Genomic DNA, 24,617 nt, shown 5'->3' with positions numbered 1-24,617 from the left:
CACCAGTTGCGCCATTATATCTCCTCTTTACCCCGGACCACCCTTTTGTCCAGACCGCTCTCCAACTTTGAGTCTCTCTGCACCCACCAGACGGAGCCACAGCATCTCCTTTCGGCGCTATATGCTATACTGTTGGACTCCGTTTCGGTTACTAAACCCTTTTTCCTCAGCCTATGGGAGAGTGATCTGGGTATCTCCCCCTCTCCACAAGAGTGGGATAAGGCGCTGCTGGCAATTCATAAGGGATCACTCTCTAGCAAATTGCAGGAGTGCTCCTACAAAGTTCTGACGCGGTGGTACAAGGTCCCTGCGGACTTACATCGGTTTATCCCTTTGGTTCCGGATGCCTGCTGGCGTTGTGGTGCCGCGGGAGGTACGCTGCTCCACCTATGGTGGTCGTGCCCTCCGATCCGATCCTTTTGGGACACGGTTTGGAGGGTCATTGACTTGGTGTGTGCACCTGACATTCACTACGTCCCAGCTTCCGTGCTACTGCACTTAAACCCCCTTCCCCACGCCGCGTATAAACGCTCGTTGACAATACATTTACTTAACACCGCTAAGTCAATTGTGCCGCGGTTTTGGAAGTCTCCCAATCCACCTCTGTTACAGGCATGGCTTAAAAAAGTTATGTTTGTGGCTCAAATGGAGGATCTCATTTGGTCCGCTAGGGGTAAGGGCCATCAGAATGACCTTAAGTGGTTCTGGTGGCATTCGTTTGTTTCGTCGCCTGATTTTCGCACTATTCTTGGCCCTCATTGTGCCTCCTCATAAATATCTCCACCCATTTGTGGTGCTCTGGTATGCTATTTGGATACCCCTGATACGTGGTACATTATTCTCTCTCAATCTCTCACACATACACATTTACACGATTTTGATGGCATGGTATGACTATATATATTTTTATTTTCTTTATTTTTAGTTTCTTATTGTTATTATGTACACTGCACATGTACTCCCTGCGGAGCATTCTTTCTTGGTTCCTATTATCGTTCGAAGCGTCTTTTTGGTTCCTTGACGCTTTTTGTGTCCTCGTTGAATACCGTTTGCCCCGCACAGCTGATGATATGCACGATGTATTCGGATGATATTACATTTCGTTTACCTCGTTTTTTGTGTCGCTGCTGCCCTTTTGTTTTCCACTGATGCCTGTAATACCGCTTTTTATTGATGCCTTTGAAAGCCGGTTTTGTACTTTCATTGTATCTTTGCGCTGTGTATATCACTGTTCAAACCTTTTTCTGCTTACTGTTTGAATAAACGGTGAATTGATAAAAAAATAAATACCTAAGAGAAATAACTTTATTTTGGCGGTCGGAATGGCCACCTTGGCTCTATGTGTAGTCAATGCCAGAAGTTTGTGTACGGTTGTCCTAAACAAACATTTTTATTCAGAGGAGCCAAGTTAAATATCTGCTTAAAATCTCTCACACAAAACCGTCCTTATACTTTTAACCTAATGGTGGTACAACTCTTCAGATCTTCGCAGTCCACCTTGGATCACATTGAGGGTGTTGTATTTATTACACAAAATATGTTTGCCTTTGTTAACATATGTGTTTTTATGCATTTGTCTGTGCGTGTATGTCAGTGTATGTAACAAAATAGCTGAGGATGCTGGAAACCTCTTCGCCATAGCAACTGTTTCCATAGGACCCGCCTCTCTTCTTCCTGTTGCTATAGTGATGGTATCCATGGCACATTTGCAGGATGTTACTAGGGAGGGCAGGAAGACTGCGCACTAATGAATAGATCTGTATACAGTGTGCGAGCGTAGGGTCCCTGCTAAATACAGCCAGTTTTCTAAATTTATAACCACATACATTAAATATGATTTTAGTCTTCAGTCATTTACTTACGTTACACTTATTGTTGAATCAATATGAAAAAGGCATGTACCAAATACTACCATTGCAGTAAAGGGTTAACCATTATATTTCACCTCCTACAAAGCAAAAAAAAACTTCTTTCTAAATCACAATCACTTTAACCCTACACATCCACAACATTCTATAACCAATCGCATCCATACTATGTGTTGACTATTTTTACATCCTATCTCACATTGTCACTCCAATCTCATAACACCTATCACACCTAGCACAATATACCATTTGGACCCTTCGCCATGCTCATCATTTAAAGCTAATAATCTCCCACCCAAAAAATGAAAGTGTCCACCTTATGCAATGCAGCCCATGAATGTATAACCCCATCCTTAAAAACAAAAACATGTATTCTACCCCCCATGCACCTTGCTCACAATCCTCCACCCCAGCACAGCCCCTCTTCCACCCTCCACTCTGAACACTCCTTCTCCAAACCTCCACCCCTTCAGCTGTCTCCAAACTGAATCTATAACCACTGAGAGGTGAGTAGAGAGATATGTGTGAGCTGATTCTCATCTATGTGATATATATGATGTGTGTATGTATTCACATGTTCGTGTTGGCTAAGATATTCTCGCTGTTATTTTTTTACTGCTTGCAAGCATGCATGTCCCGTGTAGCTAAATGTACACAGAAGCACCAGCCTTATGTCAGGTTCTCTATATATCTGTGTAATTTGGAGATCTGCTTATTTCATTTTTCAGTAGTCGTGTTTTGGGGTATAACAATAAATGTGTGCTGTTTTATGTTTACTGTACATGTTATATTGTATGGATGCGAGTATTGCTAATAAACATTTACATATATAGGTTGTTGTATACATGTATATCATACCAACTGAGAGTCACATGCCACTAAATACATAGAATCGGTGGTGCACAGGTATATAATAAAAGATTTATATGTTTCTAATGTTTTTACTAATAGAGTTTGTGTTTTGACATGTATAAGCATTGCTTTCTTGTGGATGGGTGCTGAGCTAGTAATGATTGTGTAGGGCACTGTGCACATATAAAATAAAGCAAATGTGATATTGTATACACATGTGCTATTATTGTTCACTGTCACTTTATTAGTATATGCAATCTGATTGCAGAATCAGAGGACCTAGATATGACAGTTGGCTCATATAATACATAAACATATAAACTGCGTGTATTCTGATTTCTGTATGTAAATGTTATGTATGTGTGTATTTAGAAATATGTGTATATCTATCGCTATATACACTAAACATTCTATTATATGAATACCAAATTATGGGCAAAAGTTTCTATGCTAGTTCCCTGTGATCTTAGATAATCATCGGTGACAGGGCTGTATACGCTTGGAACATAGAATGTAATAATGTTCTGTACCTATCATGTTTTCTCTTTTCAGGCACATGTGCTGTCCAGGACACACTAGAAAAGGTCTCCAGTGACAGCTTATAGGGAAAATCTTTCACGGATTTCCTCAGACAGCTGAAGAGAAGAAGCCTTGTAAAGTTAAAGGGATCCCTCTTACACATCTTGGGAGAAAAAAATAGTTTGGGCAACAGTGACTACAAAAAAACCAGTAGGGCATTGTGTGTGTGTGTGATATCCAGGGAAACTGGCAAAGCAACCAAGATAGACTAGGGGCAGTATAATGTGTTTGGTCTCTTGACAGCTGGCAGGCTGTGGGTCTCTGCTGTGCTATGAAATTGTAACTACCAGAGAGGGGGCAAGAAATGCATGGTGTGCGAGGAAGCTAATTGGGAGCATCCCTGGGGTTGGAATTAGATGTGAGAACGGCTCATGCATGTTCAGCGGGGGAACATTTGGGTTTTCAGATGGAGGGTGTTACGTGGGAGACTGGCAGGATGGCAGAGCACATGGATACGGTGTGTGCAAAGGTCCCACAAGGCAGGGAGAGTACAGTGGCCTTTGGAGTAATGGATTTGAATCTCTGGGAGTTTATACTTGGCCCAGTGGGAACACATATCGTGGATACTGGGACCAAGGGAAAAAAAATGGATTAGGTGAGGAACACAAGGGCCGTTGGCTGTACCGGGGTGAATGGACTCATGGGATGAAGGGAAGGCTTGGCGTGAGAGAGAGCCTTTCTGGAGCACGTTATGAAGGACTATGGACAGATGGGCAGCAAGATGGTTATGGCGTAGAGACATACTCAGACGGAGGTAAGATACTAACCTATTCAGTAATATGTTGGTAGAATGACAGTGTTATATGATAATGAAAAATAGTGCATGCAAAGATTTCATCAAGATGTGTAACTCTGTACATGTTTGATACATATGATTATAACATGACTGACTGCCCCCCCCCCCCAATTTTACACATATGTACTTATGCAGGTACATATCAAGGCCAGTGGCTGTCTGGTAAGAGACATGGATATGGTGTGCGACAAAGTGTCCCATACCATCAGGCGGCTCTCCTACGTTCCCCACGAACTCCAACTCTCGGTTCTTTGCCTCACTCTCCTGGTCCACATTGTCCTACAGTTCCCGGTCACCTTCCTGGAAGTCCAGCCACAGGATCCCGTGGCGGTTTTGTCCTAAAAGTTAGAGGTGTTGGTTCAGAACCTCCAGGAGCTGGTGGAAATGGGAAGCCAAAAAAAAGAGGATTCTTCTTCACTCGCTCACTTATCCTCAATAGTTTACGACTACATCGTGGCTCAGATGCCAAAAATCCGTCTAGCGGTCGGGACAGTCAACGTAGTTCCTTGAGGAGTGAGACAAGGGGAGCTGGAGGATCCCTGAGCTCTAGTGCCAGTCAAGATGGTTCCAGTGCCAGTGTTGCAGAGACAGAGAGTGAACTACCAATTGGTGCCTGGGAAACAGAGACATATGCAGGTGAATGGAGAGGAGACCGCCGCAGTGGGTATGGGGTCAGTCGTCGATCCAATGGGCTCTGCTATGAGGGAGAATGGCTGAGGAACAGAAGGCATGGCTATGGAAGAACCACGTACCCAGATGGCTCGCGAGAAGAAGGCAAGTATAAAATGAACATGCTGGCCAGCGGCAAAGTCAAGAGCCTGTTTCCATTACGAAGGGGCAAAGGGAGAGAGAAAGTGGAAAGAGCTGTGGAAGCTGCAAGGAGAGCTGAGTGTACTGCAAAACAGAAGCAAGAGATGGCAGTGGCCAGGTAAGTGTGTCTTTATACTACAACCCCAGCAATGCTCTCTCCCTTCTTGCCAGTACAGTACAGTACAATTCAATTTGCCTGTCAGTTTAGTGCAGTATCATTATTGTGCATGTGCCTCCTTCTGGCCATAACGCACCACTGTTTTTTCTACAGCCAAGCAGCATACAGCTTTATTCTTTCCTATAGGTTCAGTCCTGTTGTCTGCTCTTCTTGCTTGCTCATACTATTAAATATATCTCTCTCTCTCTCTCATATATATATGTATATATATCTATATATATATATATATATATATATATATATATATATATATATAAACCAAGGTTTATAGTTTATGGGTAAAACAATTCTTTATGACATGGGGTAGATGCACAGATGTCATCAGCAATCCTAGTTATTCATATATGTATGTTTTCATTTTCATTATAATATTTTTACTAGTGCCCATTCTACAAAGGTAATTTAACAGAAGAGAAGAAATGAAATGAATTTGGAATAATCATTCCATTGAAATCCTACGTCCCTTGCATATTTTAAGCTATAAATAAAATTATTCGATTTAGAATTAACGAGTGGAACTGGAAATTTGGTATTGGGATTTGTGAAGTGGCAGATCCTAACCCTTACTAAATTCATCTAAAGTTTGTACTTTTGTTTGACCAAGCAGTGTAATTTCTTTTTGAATTTTGTTTTAAATTAACCTTGTGCAAGTCAAGAAAGGTGACAGCATGTGGCAGAGCTGGCATCATCATCATCTTAACAATTTCATGTCCTAAAGTTATCTCCCTTCTCTGATCCTCATTAAAAAGACTGCCTTGAACCAAAGACAATCAGCAACTTAACAGGAAATAAATAACATAATGAGGAGTAATAATCATGCAGAAAGGGAAGTTAAAGATGCCTTTTCCATTCATGTTAGGTGGGGTTTAGTTAATATAATAATGGATTTTTTAATACAGGTATCTGTAAAGAAGGTTACATTTCCAAGGTTTATTAAGTACATAGAACTGTCAAATGTAGAATTGGGAGAAAACTTCCATGATCTTTAAATTCTTAATTTTAATATGTCTCTTCTTTTCTGGCGTTTTCCATCAGATACTACCGTATTGGCTCGAATATAGGCCGCACTTTTTCCCCCCACTTTAAGTCTTTAAAGTGGGGGTGCGGCCTATATTCGGGGTCTAGTGCCCGACGCCCAGGACATGCAGTCCCGGGCGCCGGGCAGGGTTAGGATGCAGATCCCCCGCAGCGGTGCAGGGGACCTGCATCCTACTCCCCGATACGCTCAGACAGCCTCCCCTGCCAGCACTTTCCACGGGGGGGGGGGTTGGGTGCCGGCACGGGAGGTTGTCTAAGCGCATCGTGCAGATGGTCGCCGGCTGCGGAGGTTGTTTACGATGCGAACTTCCGGCACCGGAAGTTGTGTACGCGTATTGCGTAGATGTCCCCCGCCAGCCCCTGTCCAGAGGACAGTGGCAGCATATCTCGGGGGGGGGGGACAGTGGCAGCATATCTCGGCGGGGGGGAGGACAGTGGCAGCATATCTCGGGGGGGAGACAGAGTGGCAGCATATCTCGGGGGGGGGAGACAGAGTGGCAGCATGTTTTTTTGGTGCTTTTTTAAAGAAAAAAACTTTTTCTTTAAAAAAGCACCAAACTTTTAGGGTGTGGCCTATATCCGAGCCAATACGGTATATTATATGTGAGATGTTGCCACTTTCAACGTTATAAATCTAAGTGTTTAAAGTCACTGAAGTGGTGTTTGTTACACTAAATCTGGGAGAAAATTGAGCTTGGTATGTCCTGCGTGGTACCTGTGATACAGAGTCCCTGTGGTTCATTCGCGAATAGGAGAGTTGACTTCACTATACATTATGAAGCACCAACCCCAGTGATCCTGTGCTCCGGGATAAGCGAGGCCTAGAAAGCTATGGTGGTGCTACCCAGAGCTTTTTATTCATGTTCCTCGGTAATCATGTTTGAAGCCCTCTAATGTTTTACACCGCCTGCAATATACATTGACCAAGCCACCTCATTTTATCCTATTCAGCAGCAAACGCCTTGTGATTGGGAATTTCAGATGGTTGTGACATAGTTGCCCCATGTGCTTCTCCATGGAAGCACCAAGTACTGTTTCATTCTCATGATGTGCAAATAGAGCTGTCTGGCTCTATAAAAGCTGGCTGACTGCCCAGATCAATATGGCTAACACACTAACTCGTTCCTTTAGATATATCCATAACTTGACGTAAAATAAACAATGACCCAAATTCAAGAAATCCGACTAGGTTACTCTGTTGATATGATATGTACAGTAGTTCCTCTCCAGTTTTCTTATTGTTGTTTACGTGCTGAGTTTCTCTTTTACCTCTGGCAGTGCTGCAGATGCTCGCGTTCAAGCTGAATCCGCATCAGTAGCGGCACAGCAGGCACTGGAGGCCTCTCATGCTGCCCGGATCCTGTCCCATGACTTGGAGGAGCTCCTGGAAACGCCAAGTGAGTGTATGGTTAGATAATGTGAGAGCAGGCGCAATACAAACAATAGTTCCAGTTTGACTTCTGGAATAACCCACTCTGGATAACCTGTTTACCCATTGTACAGCGCTGCAGAATATGATGGAGCTATATAAAACAATTAATGATAATAATACACAGTGCATTGCAAACTTTTGCATTCAAAGTGGTGTTACATGCCAATTGGTGTAAATTATGTTTTATGATGCGTTGTATATATGTAATTCCAACAACAGATATCTCAGAATACAGATTTAAAAGTATACATTAGAGCACATTTATTAAGACCTCAATAGCAGGCAATACTATCTGTACAAAAATCTTAATTATCCCTGGGAACTCTTCAGGTTTCCTCCAGAGACTCCGGGTAAAGCAGCGCTTCTCTGAGTCACTAAGGGCAAACTCTGGATTGCGGGAGCGGCGTTGCGGCATGCCCCATTTCCAGCCCACTTCCCCATTAAAAATAGCATGGACATCAGCGGGACATGGGTTGAAGGGCCCGCAATTTCAGCAGGGCCGTCGACTGACGGCAGCGGGACCACCCGCAATGCCAGTGGGACCTCCTACCCGCAACCTGCAAGGGGGGCTCCAAGGCTAGAAAGTTTTCAGGTATGGTCTTAATGAGATGTAAAAGAAAAACACTCATAAAATAACAAATGCTGTTCTAAACATGGTGGGCTTTATATAAACCCCACAAAATACAAGAATATTCCAAAGATTGTATTCACTAATGCAGGAGTTTGCAGAAAAGCTGGACTAAAATGAATCTCACCGATTTCTATACGTAACTTTTATCATTTTGACCTCTGCTATCTTTCCCATATACCTGTAGGTAAGGGTATTGTACTGTGCTGACCTATCACTCTGCCATGCCATCTGTTCTTATAGTGGGCAGTGGTCACGTTTTCTGAATGCGAGGATTATCACGTTGCTGTTTGTGGTCACGCAGAAATGTTGATTTGACAGATAATGAGAAATAATTGTGTGTGCGAACGTGCACTTAGCCTTGATGGTGCATCCGCTGAATTTTTTATTGCTGTAAAGAGTTTAAAGGGAAGCAGTAAATGGGCAGACTAGATGGGCCGAATGGTTGTTATCAGCTGTCACATTCTATGCTTCTATGATATATCTGTGCACGCTTATGTGGGTTGTTATGCTAGCATTCAGCATTCATTTGCTTGCATGCATGCAGATCACTGGCTCACATCCACTAAAGCAATTCTTATCCTGACTTGAGAAATCATTTCTTCTTCAGGAGAAGCCGGATCTTTCAGGATCTGTTATTTCTTCTTGATGAGGTTGGCGAGACAAGCGCTCTCGGTGATGTGACTTGGCACATGCATACTGTATTGTGGGCAGGATATTCAGAGGCTGTCAGTCTGCCCAGCATCTCCTGTTTGTGTTGCTGTTTTATCCTTGGATCTCATCTGCAACCTTTTTTATGTTTTCTTTACTTTAAAAATCCATGACATAAAATTTACTGCCATTGGTTGCATTGATTCAGTTTTGGTTTTATCAGTTGTAGAATCACACATGTGCCATATAATATAATAACATTAAATTAACATGCTATACTCGTTTTTTATTTGATTTATTAACACCATGAAGTTATCATCAATATAGGAGGAATGCTATATAAATCACATATACAGACCCACAAACATTCATTGTTTTTTTTAGTTGTGCAGCGTGCTTTTAACATATACATGTGCCTTCAAGCCCTCGGTCTGGTGTATTTATTTTAAATCATCTGATTGATTTAAAAAAATAGTCTAATTTTTGTAGATTGTAGTCTTGCTTATAGAAAATAACATTGACTGCCTTGCATGCATAGCTTATTTTAATAAGTTTTTTTTAATCATAAAACTGTTTATTTTTGTATCCTGTATATTTAAATGTATGTTGTAAATAAGGGAAATAATCCTTCTCTCTGAACTGGTGCCTCAGCAGGAATTTTCAGCCATAGATGCTATCAAATATACAATAATAATAATGATAATAAATAGAGAATAATAATATATCGAAGCTATTACATTGAATTCATACTCATGCTTGGGATCATACAAGATATTAGATGGTCTTCCATATATTAGCCTGTTAATAGCTCATCTACAAGGTTCCATGTAGTAGTTAGCCAGCTGCATTTACCACATGGTCTCAGATACCCCCTAATTTACTCGTATACAAGAATGGATTTTAGATTTGAGGCTTTGGTTGGCGCTTTTTCCCCCCCAGTATTTTGTAATCCTGAAGATTGAAGCAAAATGCAAACTTAATTTTATAAATCTGGTGTTGCATTGACTGTACAAGGGCATACATATACATCTCTAAAATCAGTATTTATATTACATTGCATATTATTGCTTCGTTTCAAGAGGGTTTAACAGAATACAATATTGTGATTTACACAATCAACGAGAATCAATCACAAGGTTTGACAGTGAGTCCACTTGGCTACAGAGGAGTCACTGCAAGAACACCTGGTGCATATATACATATAGCGGTACATATATCACTGCAACAAACATTTTATAAATAGGCTGCTTACCAATGTCCTGTCCTATTTATTAAGCAGTATTAATTGCCTTTCTTACGAATGCTTTTGTATGATGACCCCACAAGAATGGACTGCCCAAGCTGAGAAATCTGAACATGTAGACAGACTCCCAAACAAAAACAAAGCATTTGGTAGTAATAAAGAAAAGTCGGGGACTCAAGGGACAATTTTAGATTGTGAACTTTTGGAAAAAAAGTCATGTTATGTTTCTCTTAACAAATTCTGTGGATACTTCCATCCATTTCCACTAAGTCAGCACACAGTCAAGTGCATGGCCACACAGCGACCAAAAGCTTCCTAAATAAATAATTACCTGTGCTCTGCCTACTATGTATTGCATTTACTCATCTGTAGATGTTCCTCAGTAGATTCATGACCTTGTTACATGTATAATCTGTACTTATATACTTTGTTATAAAAGGAACAAGACCAGCAAATTTAATGTGCACAAATAAACATAGATGTACATTCATTGTAAGCACACAACATGGTCAATTTTATAGCTCTATGGTGCACACCACATGAGTCTAGACATTGGAGTGCTTTGCAAATTGAGACAAGCTTTTTTGAGTTCCCCCAAGCATTATGGATCTTGTCATGTCTGCTGTGTGCATGTAAAAGCATCTGTGCATAGTATCTGGATCTGTTCTAATTGTTTGGCTATATGTTGATGCCACATACTAACTAATATTGCCTTGCAGGTTCCCTATGTGCCCAAGATGGAGAAGAACACACTGCTGAGGGTGGGTTACCCTGGCTCAAGCAGCGTCCTCCTGAGTCATGTCATGATGGAACCCCTTTGTCTGACCAAACCCCAGATCCAAGCTTGCCTCCAAGTCACCCTGACACCCCTCCAGGTCCTGCTTGCTGCCCACTGCGAGAAGGAACTCCTTGTCCTCCCATCCAGGAGGAGGAGAGCCTTCCTGAGGTGGAAACACCCACACATACAACTTTCAACTCAGAAGAGCAAGAGACCTCTGAAACCCTCCCTGTCAGTGGACTAATTCACCCTTCACCCAGCATTGAACGCACAGAGGAAGTTGTGGACTCTGGGGGGGCAATGGAACCCCCCCTTATATCACGTATGCAAATGGTTAGTAGCACAAGACAAGTCACTCTGACTCTCATGTTTCAACATTACACTTTTCTGCCATTAAGCTATGTGTTCTTTTGTTCTGTGTCTGTACCTTACTGATATCTGTCTTCTTCTTTTGCAGGATGCTGACCCTCTTGTGGTGGCTGTCGTGTTGTTTCTTGATGTCTTGCTTGCATTCCTCATCTCGTATTTTCTTACATGATGGGATGAAGAAGTGCCCCTTATCGGAAATTCTTGCACACAGTTTGTCTCTCCCATTCTCTATTTTCTCTCATTTGCTCTTTGGCTCTCTTCTTCTACCTCTTTCACCCTAATGTTTACATATAAAGGGCTTTCTCTCTGTGTCACTTTCTTTCCCTCTTTGGCCTGGATTCTGTTATATAAAACAAAACCGATTTTTTCAAATTTTCCTCTTGACAATATTAGTACTTTTTGAGATCCCAGATTTTTTTATAACATATATCAGGATCCAGTCCTCTTGTGGCTTCTTCCCTGTCTCTGTCTCTCTTTTTCTGAGATGCAGTCTTGTAAACCACGATATAATGACTATATGGACTATGACTGTTGAACACCCTCCCCTTTTTATCTTTCTTTTCTCTTCTCTGCCACCACCCCTTATCATAGCTTCTACGTCACTTTTTCTCTCTTTTACTCTCTTCTCTGAGAAACCATCTTCATGGAATTTCATCCAGCTCAATATATTTGCTAGATTTTTCCATTGCTGACCTAAAAAGTGACCCAACTCCCAATTGCCTGGTAACTTCCTGTCTAGCTCCCTCTTCTCTCCTGCACTGCATCTTACTTCTCCTGCATCACACCCTGCCCCCTCCTGCATCACCCCCAGCACCTTGTCCTCTCCTTTCTTCTCACCAAAATATATGAGCCAGCTCACCCAAAGCCTTGTGCTCCCTTCTTGCCTTGTGTTTTACGCCCCTTTCAGAGCATGCACTACATTCCTATTTTTGTAGCAGTATTTTGCCTTCTCTTGAACATGAAAGATGCAAAAAAAAAAGGGAAGAAATGAAAAACCTGATCTAATAAAAAGTAAAATGTATTGAAGCATGGGGTGGTCACTACAAATGCCAGTGTGGCACAATGTGTGTAGTATTGCATACGTGTTGGACAAAGATATGTGTTATAGCTAACATGTAGTGTCAGAGGAGAAAATGAAAGGCCCATCTCACTTCACAAAGTTCTATTTCTCATGTTGAACAAGCGACAGAGGAGGGAACGTTTATCTGAACTCTGCCGAGTAGAGGTGGAATGTTCGGTATCTTAGAACATGCTTTCATTTGAATCAGATATATCTGTGGGTAAATGCTACCACGGCTAGCAGGTCTTACTCTTCTTATTGTTCTGAGTGCCAATACAATTGTGCATAGAGGCAATGGAGTTAGGTGATTAATACAAGGTTTCCAAAAAATAATACACAGCACATAAACATAATGTCTCCCACTCAAGCATCTGGACATAAGTGCTATATGTATGGGCATGCCTGGATGCACACTGGTACTTTCGTAAACCAGATGTAGGCATCCTGACAGTGTAATATATACCTGTTGTCTTTGTAGTGGGTTAAAGGGGAAATTAGTGTTATACACAGATGAATGTGCCCCCTTAATTAGTTAGTGTGAAACTAATCCTCTTCGTTGATGAAATGGCATTGAATTACTTACCAATCTGAACCAAAAATCTCAGGATACAACAAATGTTTCTGCTGACCCTGTGAAAGGAACTGCTGCCTTTGCTTAAAAAAAAAATAACAACATAAAATGACATAACTACACCCTGTGTTTTAATGGTGCTCTACCTGCGTATCCTCCTCGCAGATATTCTAAACAATGTCATTGATATACAGTGCGTTTGTGCATATATATGTATTTATACTACTTAGTGCATTGGTTTCCCGCATGCCTACTGATGTCCTGTGCTTACTGAAGTGCTGAGGAAAAACAAATCCTTAGCTGAGTTGCAGGGAAAGACATTGATATATACTCTGTATTAGAAGAATGTCAAGAGTCTGGCAGCTGCAGTTCAATATGGATAAATGTGAATTAATGCATTTGGCACGTAAAAATCCAAAGACATAATATAGTATTTAGGGCACTGTTTTGTCGCCAACAAAAGACGAGACATATTTTGGAGTAATCATTTGTGAGGCCTTAAATTTAGACAATGTAACAAAACAGCCGAAAAGGTAAGAAGGGTTTCAGGATAAAGTATTGATATACTGTACTTTAAATAAAACCCTTTAGATGTTGTCCTTAGAAGTAACTGGACAGTTGGTAGAAGGAACCAGGTGGTCAACTTGGCATTATCCTTCGGAAAATAAATCCTGCTACGATATGTTGCTGAGGATTGTTCTTGTTTATGGGCAGTTGAGACAAAAAAATAATCCTCACCACACAGGATACTGTTGCAACCCAGAGTGGCAGAAGAAAGGTGTTTTGGAGCAGTCAGGCCTTCCCCACTCATCAGAGCAGCAGTCAAGGCATGGTAGTTTAACACAACTGGGGTGGACATGTACTGGACCCTACCTTACTCTCCAACCTTTGCAATAAACTCCACAGCCAGGGCTAATCCCCCCTCCCCCAACTATCCCAGGGAGATAAGCCCCAGGATAACCAAGGCTGCAGGCTTTCATGATTTTGCAGTCTCTTGTATCAGCAACACCTTATTCATTGATTATGAACAAAGGCATAGTAAGGATAAAGCTATTATCTCAGGAAAAAAGCACAGAAAATACTTTGACAGCTGATAAAATCCATTTGGGCCCATTTAGTCAGCTAATTGTCTTCCTCCTGTTAATTTGGTCCTTGATCTTGCCTTGCTTTAAGTCTATCTTATATATGGTTAAATAAATCCCCTCACTATATTAACCCTCCCCACTTTGCTGAAAGACTTTTGCACCGTCTGAGTCCATTAAAACTTTTAATCCTCTGATCAAGTAGTTGTAAATTATGACCCCTTCTTCATTTCTCTTCCTTTGAACTTCCTTTGTGTGCTTTGTTGATCAACTTAGTATTTCTATGACTTCTCTTTCTTCTCATCTCCAAGCTATGCATGTCCTTTAGTCTTTCCTGATGATTTTTATCCTGCAAATCATTCACCATTTTGGTAGCCCTTCTTTCTCCAGAATATCTATATCCTCCTGGACACTGGTTCTCCAGGACTATACACAATGTCCCAGACTATGTCTGACCAGAGACATCTGGTGTCATAACCACTTCCCTCTTTCGGCTACTCGTTCTGTCTTTCTGTCTCTAGCCTTTCATGGCCTTACAAAAGAATACTTCCAAACCCCAATACTGCACTGCTGCCACAATCATGACATTCTAATTTACTTAAATAATTAGTTGTTTGTTTACCCTCTTGCTGTCCTTTGTGTAATTGGTGAACAGAGACATTTTTGGACAGCAAGTTTCACGACTTTTGCAACTACGTAAACAGGAATAGATTGAAAACATCTAATAATAGTTACTGGTTCATCCTTCAGATGAATTTGGAAAGTGTAGCATGATTTATACACTATTACAAGTATAATATGTTTTCAACTTCTAGATGATAGGCTTAATTTCATGAGAAAGGAACCCTGTGACATTTTCAAGCATTTTTCTTTTCTGCGATTCCAATTTCCATTTTATTCCTGATTTTAAAAGAAGTCTTTTGTTGTTACCTTGCATTTGCTCACAATAATTAGATATCTGTCTTAATTCCCACAGGCTCTGAAATTATTTCATTTTGTGACCTTTCATATACTTTCTGCAGACGTCCATAGCAGCTTTCAATTGTAGCTTAATGTGAAAAGCCCTGGTCAGGCTAATTCATGTACTTAGCCGGCATATCCTGCACTGTGGGTCCCATCACCAGTCACTGCTATGGTTACGGCAGGGTGTATGACTGCAGGTGGTCGCAGGGTGACCAACAGCCTGGACCCTATGGGTAACATCACCACTTGAGGTTATTGGTGGATGGTCAGAGCATGCTAAGTTACATCTCCAGGCACACTCAGTAGGTGCTCAGCTGTCTGCCGCCTGTAGTGTGATACCGGTTATGACTGCTGCCCATGTTTATCCTGCTTCACCTGGTTTGACCTCAGCCTGATTTAGACCTAGATAGTTTGATTCTGATTCTGAATGTCAGGCAAATGTATCTTCTGGTTGGACCTTGTCCTGTCTTTGAGTATAAACCCTGTGAATGGTGATATTATACCTGAGCACCTACGGAGCGCGCCTGCAAGGTTTCATACCTGAACTGAGCATGTTCCTTCTAAAATAATCCGGCAATCTCCTCAAACTGTGACGGTGGTGATGTTAGCTGCAGTGTCTCTCCTGCTTACACACCAGGCACGAAAGACACCCATGTGACAGGGATGATGCTGGATCTATGAACAACCATGGGTTCGTGCGGTCAGCTGCCCTGTCACAGCCCTACTAGGGACTTGGGTGGAGATCCATGGCACAGGACCATAATATATAATATGCACATTATTGTGTCTTCTGGGGTTGAAATCAATCACGGGATTCTGTAATGCATTGTTTTGCATTTATTTTTTTCAATTTGTGAAGTATACTTCCGTCAGGGCTGCTCTACTGGGATACTGGTCAATTTTCCGGTAAGGTGTCTCTTTGGGGCTGATCTGGGGGTTAGCTACCTCCCCCTCGTAGCATCAGGCTCTGAGATTAATAGCAGGATCACCTAACACGTGACCCTGTGTGTCTAGCTGGCAGCAGGAAGCACTATAAGAGAGAAACTGTAAATGGTATGTTATGCTGCTTTGTTTTAGGGGGTGACGGTAATTATTTAACCTTTTTAGTTCTGCAGTGCAAAGCTTCAATGTGCATGGTTTAACTTTGTCAGTGCTCCAGTTTGCTAGAATGCAAAGCCTGTTGTGAAACCCTTACATCATAGATTAAGTGGAGGGCAGTTCAAAAGTGGCTGCTGCAGAAAATGTATATTACGTAGTCGATAAACATAAGATTGCTTGAGCTTTCTAGTGGGGAAGGGGTAATATTCCTTTAAAGGGACACTCCAGCCATCATATACACTTTAATGCAAAATGCCTTTACATTTTCATGTGGTCCCCATTGCAAAGCAATTCTGCAGAATCCTCCATATGCATTTAGCTCTTACCCTGCTGCTATGTGCATGCACAGAAAGCGCTCCCATGGATTTCATTGATTTAAACCAAAAATGGGCGCTGCGGTGTGATACATCAATCACGATGCAAAGTAACACATTTGTTTGGAGAAGGACATCAGGTTTTTAAGGAGAGCATAATAATGGTTATTCTGGGTAAACGCACAGAACACAAATTAAGTGGGACCACTGAATTTGAAGCTCGGAAAGTGGGACACAAAGACCAACCATGGGGTTCCAATTAGGTGGAAGTGGCGGCCCTCCAAAGTCCTGCCTACAATTACAATTTGCAAACCTGAAAATGGTCACATAGACACTGGGAAGACTCAAGGGAGTACGGAGAGGGCAATCAGGCAAGAAACACATCTGTCAACGTGCTATGATCCAAAACACAGTATAACGATAATATAGCACAGTAACACGAATAACACAACCGTATGCAGTATTTATAATATGCAAAACATGAAAGCATTTTTGGGGGCTAGGACCTGCAAACACACACAATAATGGCACTATAACATTTGGAGCCAGTGTTCAATTTTACTCCCAGTCCATCTCTGATGTCATCTGGGGATAAAGGTGCAAACTGGTTACAAACTGTTTCTGCAGTATTGCCTTCATCCTATTCGTTAAGTAAGTTCCCACTAATGTAACCATCTATGGGGGTAGAGGATGAGGTTATCTATCCATCATTACCTACATATTACCAACTTTCAATTAAAGTACAATCGTAAAATTTGCAGTAATGTGTCTATTAGCAGAAGTACACACCAGAATATGCATAGGGCTGACATGTTTACAGGGTTACAAAACAGAGACTAGATTTTTGTGAATGTTTTCTGTTTTTGTTTTTAATGCACTTATTCACGCTTAAGTATGTTGTACTAATCTATCATCCAAAGCAGTCTCCCTCCACTACCTAGTGACATTGTGTAGCCAAACCATGAATATAGTTACCATGACAACCAGAAGATATGAGAGGTAGGTCCCATGGAAACTGTTACCATAGTGAGGAGAGCTGCAACATCCTCTGCTATGTGAATTATGAGTTACATAATCACTGGAGAGAATACCTTTGATATACTCTTTATCAGATGTGACACCAGCTGATATAGACATTAAACTTGATGTTACTTTCCAGCGAATAATGTATGAATGTACAGTATAACATTTCTAAGTCTTAAGGTTTCCTTTTAGGTGTAGGTAAAACAACAGTAATATTATTCAGGTCATGTAAAAATATAAAAATAGAACACAATGCTTCTATCCCTTGATAGTTCTATATCATTGTTATCTCCTTCTTCCTTTTCCTTTCATAATCCCACGGGGAAGGCGCTGCAGGACAAGCAGCCAATGATACAGATTTGCAGTACACCAGCATTGAGGTCAACAAAACCATCCAGGCCAGGCTCTGGTTCCATCCATGTCTCATCCAATACTCCCCTTTCATTTACACCTTTCTTTAAAACCATCCTCCTATACCCGATACGAAGAAGAATCATATGTTTTAAGCTTTTTTTGTTTAAAAAATATATAGATACATACAGCCTTAACCGGTCAGCAGTTAGACAACTATGATATACAGTAATATTTAGCATAGTAACACTATAAGAAAACTGTACCCACTACCGAAGGGTCCATACACACAGATGTGAGAGACGTGTCTCATCATCTCTCCAAATGGAAAAAGAGGTTTGATATATAACATAGCAGAATCACTGGAGAAACTTGAGTCATGTTAGCACATCTAGGCACACGTGTTACAAAGCTAGATGGACCTCCCAACATCATCTTCCATGAAGTGGATGAAAGGCACCACCAGGAATATCTGCTTCTGCCCTAGCTCCTCTATATATTACTGTAACTACATTTCTCACACTACATATTTTGGTTGTAATCTGAAACACACATGATTTCGGCTTGGGTTGTTAAATACAGCTAGCCACATGATGAACGGTCAACACCAAAGGGATTTCCTCCTGCAAGAAGGGCTGATTTATCCTAGTTTAATGCCTACGTAATGTGCTGTAATTCTTTGAACACCTCACTGACTTAAATATGCACTATGCAAAACCAGCTTAGATATTCTTGCTGGAGAAGCTCAACTATGTTGACTCTGAGTTTAGTGAATATGCCTCTTGGCACTCCTGTCAACCTGTGACATGATGGCCCCTGAGACTGTTTGGGCCCTGAGCATTTGGCCCTTTTGGAAAATACAGCAATTTATCTTAGTGTATGAGGAGTCTCACATAATAAACTCTACTTAGGTTAGGGGTTGTGTGAGTGGATTTCTGTAAAATTGAAACACAAGTTACTGGTGTAAATCAGCCCTATTAACGCAGATTGCTTTTGTAAACAGTGTGGTTACAATGTAATTACTGTACTGTTTATTGTCTGTTGTATGCATTAGCGTTTTTATTGGATGTCTAAAATATCCATTTTCAGCTACGAAGGCTTTTTAGAAGAACATCTAAACAGACTGGAAACAGCAACATTTGTCACTCAGTAAATATACCTCATTATAACATTGGTGGGTCAATAAACCACTGACCACTACTACTGGAATGTTCCCCGAGACAGACAAATACATCCCTTAAAACAGCTACAATGATGGATATTCTTTAAACATTAAAAACATCATTATTCCATACTTTTCTATACAGCCTTGAATACAGCTCTTCCCAGATATTATTGTAATTAGATTTTTTTTTTTCTTGCTTAATTTATTATTTAACTTTTTGCTGTCAATGTGAGTTTAACTTATATGGTGGGTGGTACTGGGTGGAAATGCTGAAATCAACATAAATACTTCTGAGAAGGAGAGTATTCAAGTCCTCTTATTACATAGTTATACAGGATGGGGGGAAATTATGATTTAAAGGCAGTCAGAATAATCCCTGGATCAACAACTTTTAAATTGCTATGTTATACACTTCAATATTAAACATGGTGACTTTTATCTTAAAATGAAGAGAAAAACTGCAGCAGTTTATCTAAAAAAAAGAAAAAGGGTAAATACCGGCATATAGTTAATCTCTGCCTAAAGGTAATGATCGGCCCTTGGACCAAGAAGCCCAATATGGCTGCTTGCTACCATGGAAACCGAACCTGGGGGTGGGACTAAAGTGGTAGCATGCTGTCAGCTGATCTATTGTGGGATCAGCTGGCTGGCATACTGTCCCTGATACCATGCAAAGATCTGGAATTATGACATCCCTAGTGACTTCCTGTGTAATATGCACCCTGGAAAAACTGGCAGAGCAGTTGGCTACCTGCCCAACGGCACAAAAGGTTCCAGTCTTCCCTTTACTGTATTCTTCACTGTACTTACGTCATACCTTCCATGTGTTTTCACAGGATAATTCCCATTGTCAGGCATCATGCCCTGTTGCCCCACATAGTTTGCCCACAATCCCTTCTTTTCAAACAGTGAAGCTATCTATGCAGTCATTCTCTCAACTACTCCACCCCAGCCTATCAATCAAAAATGTGACTGGTGGCAATTGCAATCCCAGCAATTTCTGTAGTATCACCACAATATAATATTTTGAGATACCACTTTATCCCCTTTGAGTATAGTAAATAGCTGCTGATGTAATGAGTGACATGGACATTAAACTGTCAGTGGCTGCTGATCGGCAACAAACCCTCCTTGTTGAGGAATTATTATTTATACCTGGCTAGTTCTGTACTCAAGGATTATCTAATCCAGTTTTACCCATGATCTCTTGGACCATATTCAAGATTGTTCCTGGCTGTCCCACTTAACTAGGACACAGATCTTAATAAGTGCCGGCTGTATACTTCCCGACTATGCCATATGGGTGTAATGATGCATCCATATCTCCATGTTTTCTCAAGCACGCTATGTGTTTTGTATGTGTTGTATATGTGTTTGTATAAATTCCGTTTGTCTGTTCTGATATGGTTCTCCCAATAACGCTAGGATGTAATACATATGGGAATACCCTTTTCCTGCAGTCAATGTCAACAATAATGGCGCAGCGTATTATATTACTACTCTTGTTCATGTTTTTTTAATGCTTAGCAGTAAATTAAAAGTAATACATACTGGGTATTACGTCAACCGTCTAATAAAGCATATCTAACGGTCATGGTCTGGTGCTTAAGTTTCCACTTCACTGAATATTCCACAGAAATGCATTAGATTTCAACCAAGCTCCAGTATTAGTGGATGCATTAGAGTATGCCAAACATAGTCGCATATAATACCGGTAATTCTGATTCAAATTGGTTATTGCCCACCCCCCCTTCCTTATTCTTCATACCCATACCTAGGCATGGCTAGTCCGAGCTTTGATGGTGAGCTTTGGTGGCCCAGCCCTGTGAAGCTTCAGGTATGCATATTGTACTAATGAAAAAAAAAACATGTAACATACACATATTGTTTTGTTTTTTTTGCAATATAGCATAAAAATAAATGAGGTATGTGTATACCTGAGAACTTCCCCGTTATAGTGACCCAGAACGCCCCTTACCCTTTTCCATCTGTGAACTGAAGAGAGAGCAGAGCCCCATATAGCTAAAATGAGGCAGGGAATTAAGGAATGGGGCAACGGGTAGACAAATTGAAACGTAACCCATCACATGGAGAGAAATAGGCTGTCCTAGAGATCCAGAAATCCACAATAATATCTGGAACCTCTGAGGCAGATCTAAGAAGTCATCGAATATCGTCATGTGATATTATTATTATATCACATATGCTATGTTTGCCTGGAATGTTATCTAAATGCCAATATTGCTAAAATATTAATATGATATGATTGCAAAACACCTTCCTGGCATACTAAAGGCACATGATGTTATTAAAATGATGTAAAGAATATAAAGGATTTAATTGCCCCATCTCAGCCTTTTATTAGTATATTTCATTTATAAAGTAACAGAAAATGATAAAGTTGGGTTACTCATAAAGGTATACATCTTTTAACAAATTTTTCAATTGGCGAAACGCGTTGATTATTGCTAAAGACTGTAGAAGACTTTGATCTTGCAGTTTATTTTCAATTTTTCTATAACTTTATTTACTTATTTATTTATGGCTATTGCACTTTGGAAAGTTAAAGTCTCCTGCGTTTTAAAAGAAAATCGCAAGCACTTCAAAGGATGTGCTTTTCATTCTCTACGTGTTCTAGATTTTCTTTCTTCATGTGATCTTGAAGATGCTGTGCCATTGGTGTACCTCTTTTTAATTTTAGAGAAGGTAAAATGTTTTTGAAAATAAGCCTGCTTGCATTAATTCTTTTGTGAGTGCACTACTATTTACCGCATATTACCATTATCTAAAGTTTAGATTCTAAACTATTATTGCGGTTCTTTTTTCTCCCTTTGTATGAGCGCCATTTGGGTATAAATAGATTATTCTGAATAGGCATTAGAGAGTGCCAAATATGGGTTACTGCTGTACATTGGGGTACTATTATTATTATTATTATTATTATCCTTTATTTATATAGCGCCAACAGTTTACGCAGCGCTTAACATACCTTATTTAATTATTTTGATGATTTACACCACAGATTGATATTTATTCACAAACGCTATACTAATAAATGTACACCTGTCCTATTCTGTGAATTTAAAAGGTGTATGGTCATGATCAGGACAATTTTATGCCAATTACCTTAAATATATTTAATAATTAGTTTTTATTTTATTATGTTTACCTCCGTTTTAAAATAAATTCTAGATTCTTTTGCATGTCTTTATTGAGGAATGGTCCTATCAAGTAGTTCTGGTGAAAAAGGAGTCCATAAACCTAAGCTAGGATTAAAATAACAAAGATTGCTTGAGGGTGTATGTAAGTTTAGGCAGGCGATCCAGAGTGTTACTATGGTAACATTAGCCAGAATTTAACTTAGTGCATAAAACAGGTCGATAATATAACATTAATACGAAAATACATACTTCCACACTGCTTAAGTATGTTCGGATTGGAAACAATTATATATTTGTTCTTTTCGAAAGAGGGCCCAGTTGAGGCTTTTGAAATTGCAGAAAAATCATTTGACGATCTGCAAAACATAATTGTGCACCCATAGCTGTGGATACACATAATGTGCTTTTTCAGACATTTAATGCAATGTTTGCATACAGAGACACACAATTGGCTAATCAACGGGTGCACGAGTCTATGTGCCCCCTTTCTCACATACCCCCAAGGCCAGTTCTGGCAACCTGGTGACAATGTGAGCTCTAAATCTCCAACTCGCTTTGTGTTGAAAGTGCCAATATGGTGTATCCAGCAGAGTCTCACTCATTAGGCCATGCGCAGACAATAGGACCTGGATGGAGCTTATAGAGTAATTATCTGTGTTATAAGCATGAGAAAGGAACAGAACCCAAAATGAAGACACCTAGTGGCCCCATGGATCTTAATGTAACCAATAAATGTTTTATTGACTTTGCCGTGAAAAATATTGATCTGAACACTAATCAGTCCTGATCTGGGATTTTGTGTACTGCCCACGGAGATGTCTCAAAAGTTATTTTAAAAAGGTAGATGTGCAGTTACACTATGAAATGTCAACTTTTATTATGACAACTCATCAAACCAAATAATTATGACTTTCATTTCTTCACCAGATTTTCTTAGTTCAATACAGCATTGACATAAATGTACCATATACATATTTTTTTCTGTATGTGTTGTTTATACATTATTTTGGCTACCTACAGAGAAGACTTGCTCTGGTGACAACATGGACGGCAACTCGACACATGTTGCATGTCACATCATCCCCTGCCCCGTCCCATTGTGCATGCGCCTTGCAAATTATGCAGCAAAACAGGTATGCAACTGCAAGATAAACGCTGTGAGAAAGGGTATGGCAGCAAAAGTCATGCGTTGGTTTGGACACCTGTCTATATAGCATCTAGATTGAAAGACTTGGGAGCAGGGCCCTCTTTCCCTAATGTATTGGTTTGTCTTAGTCTGTCATAGTCTGTTAGTCTGCATGATGATAATAATAATAATAATAATAATAATAATAAAATACATTTGTGTGTCACATGGACAAAGGCATCTCTCTGATGGAAACCCCATAGATTAGCCATAAGCATCAAACAAGTGTGTTAAGAAGCTTCCCATGGCCAATATGTTGGTGTTCCGCTTAGACAAAAGTTACTTGCACTCTTACATCTGCCAATGTGTTCTTATGTTTAATTACATAAACCTAAAGATTTTTCAGCTTCTATGACAACAACCTATCAACGCATACGTTTATGGCGCATGACAAATAACTGTTCCCCACAAACATGAATTGGGCAGAATTTTACACGATTAAAGAATTATTTTTGAGAAGGGTTTGGACATTCTAAAGTACTAGTACTAGTGCAGCGTGTGGTTACAAAAGTGGTTGATTCAGCAGAGTAGATACAAAAGCATTAGAAACTTTTTTAGCAGATACATTTTTATGTTAAATATTGGCCCCTACATCCCTTTTTGCTCAGGGACCCCAAAAACATAGAATTGTACCTGTATTTTTGCTTGAGGCTCCCAAAAGCACAGGGCTATCTCACACATAGAGGGCATGCCTCGCTGAGTCTTGCCTTGGTTCCTGTTAGAAAATAACCAAGACTGTTAACTTTCACTTGCTTGTGTGAATTCAACTGGACAGAATCAACATTAATGAAATGTCAGTTTAAGAAAAAAGTCCTAAATCTAGATGATCTGGCCTGTGCAAGGGCCATACTACAAGTCGTATTATTTTATCATCCCTGAAAAATCCTGTTTACTGTTCAGCTAGCAGATTAACATCCATTATCTTCAACAGCCTTTTAAAGGTGTGGATATTACACTAAATTAATTAGCGGAGTGAATAACAGTATCCGAAATAAATAATGACTATTACACGGAACTATATAACATGAAGAAACGGCTAGACTTGTAATCTTATTCAAGTCCTGTCATGCCTTCCTTTCTCAGCAATCCCAAATGTGTAATGTCACCAACTAGTTTTATTTAGAGCATGGACGTTCATGGGGATTTCTCGAGGCGATTGCAAAATCAAGGGATATGTTTATTGCTGGGTTTTCATTCCAAACATCCCTACAGATATATAACGAAGGAGACCCCAATCCATTTAAAAATGAAACATATCCTGTATGACTACCAAGTAATGTCCACAAGTGAGTGGGGTTCAGGAACCCTCCACCATCTCCTGCAGCCGCCATGATGTTGAGTTGGCCTACTATAGGTGGAATGTGTTGACGCTTTTTAAACACACAAATAATTTGATTCTCCATTTAGTTTCTGCTGGCTTC

General features: G+C 40.3%; 1 protein-coding gene across 1 annotated transcript; it reads left to right on the top strand.

The window, feature by feature from the left end:
• The first annotated feature begins 3,674 nt into the window (after window positions 1-3,674).
• Window positions 3,675-11,391, top strand: LOC149300480 (junctophilin-4-like). The gene is made up of 5 exons (XM_089484994.1): window positions 3,675-4,053; window positions 4,231-5,023; window positions 7,400-7,518; window positions 10,795-11,186; window positions 11,311-11,391. Exons 1-5 carry the CDS (start codon window positions 3,675-3,677, stop codon window positions 11,389-11,391), a joined length of 1,764 nt encoding a protein of 587 aa, XP_089341120.1.
• The last annotated feature ends 13,226 nt before the right edge of the window (window positions 11,392-24,617 follow it).

Source organism: Sceloporus occidentalis, unplaced genomic scaffold (assembly GCF_023333645.1).
Source record: "Sceloporus occidentalis isolate IW3139 unplaced genomic scaffold, rSceOcc1.0.p SCAF_24, whole genome shotgun sequence".
Classification (NCBI taxonomy): domain Eukaryota; kingdom Metazoa; phylum Chordata; class Lepidosauria; order Squamata; family Phrynosomatidae; genus Sceloporus; species Sceloporus occidentalis.
Note: the sequence above shows the minus strand (reverse complement) of the source record. Positions and strands in the feature narration are given on the sequence as shown.

Bases quoted from the DNA above. Each gene is read 5' to 3' on its own strand.
- LOC149300480 (XM_089484994.1), top strand. From the start codon at position 3,675: ATGTTCAGCGGGGGAACATTTGGGTTTTCAGATGGAGGGTGTTACGTG. The intron at 4,054-4,230 runs GTAAGATACTAA...GTACTTATGCAG, and splicing joins AGAGACATACTCAGACGGAG to GTACATATCAAGGCCAGTGG. The intron at 7,519-10,794 runs GTGAGTGTATGG...ATTGCCTTGCAG, and splicing joins GGAGCTCCTGGAAACGCCAA to GTTCCCTATGTGCCCAAGAT.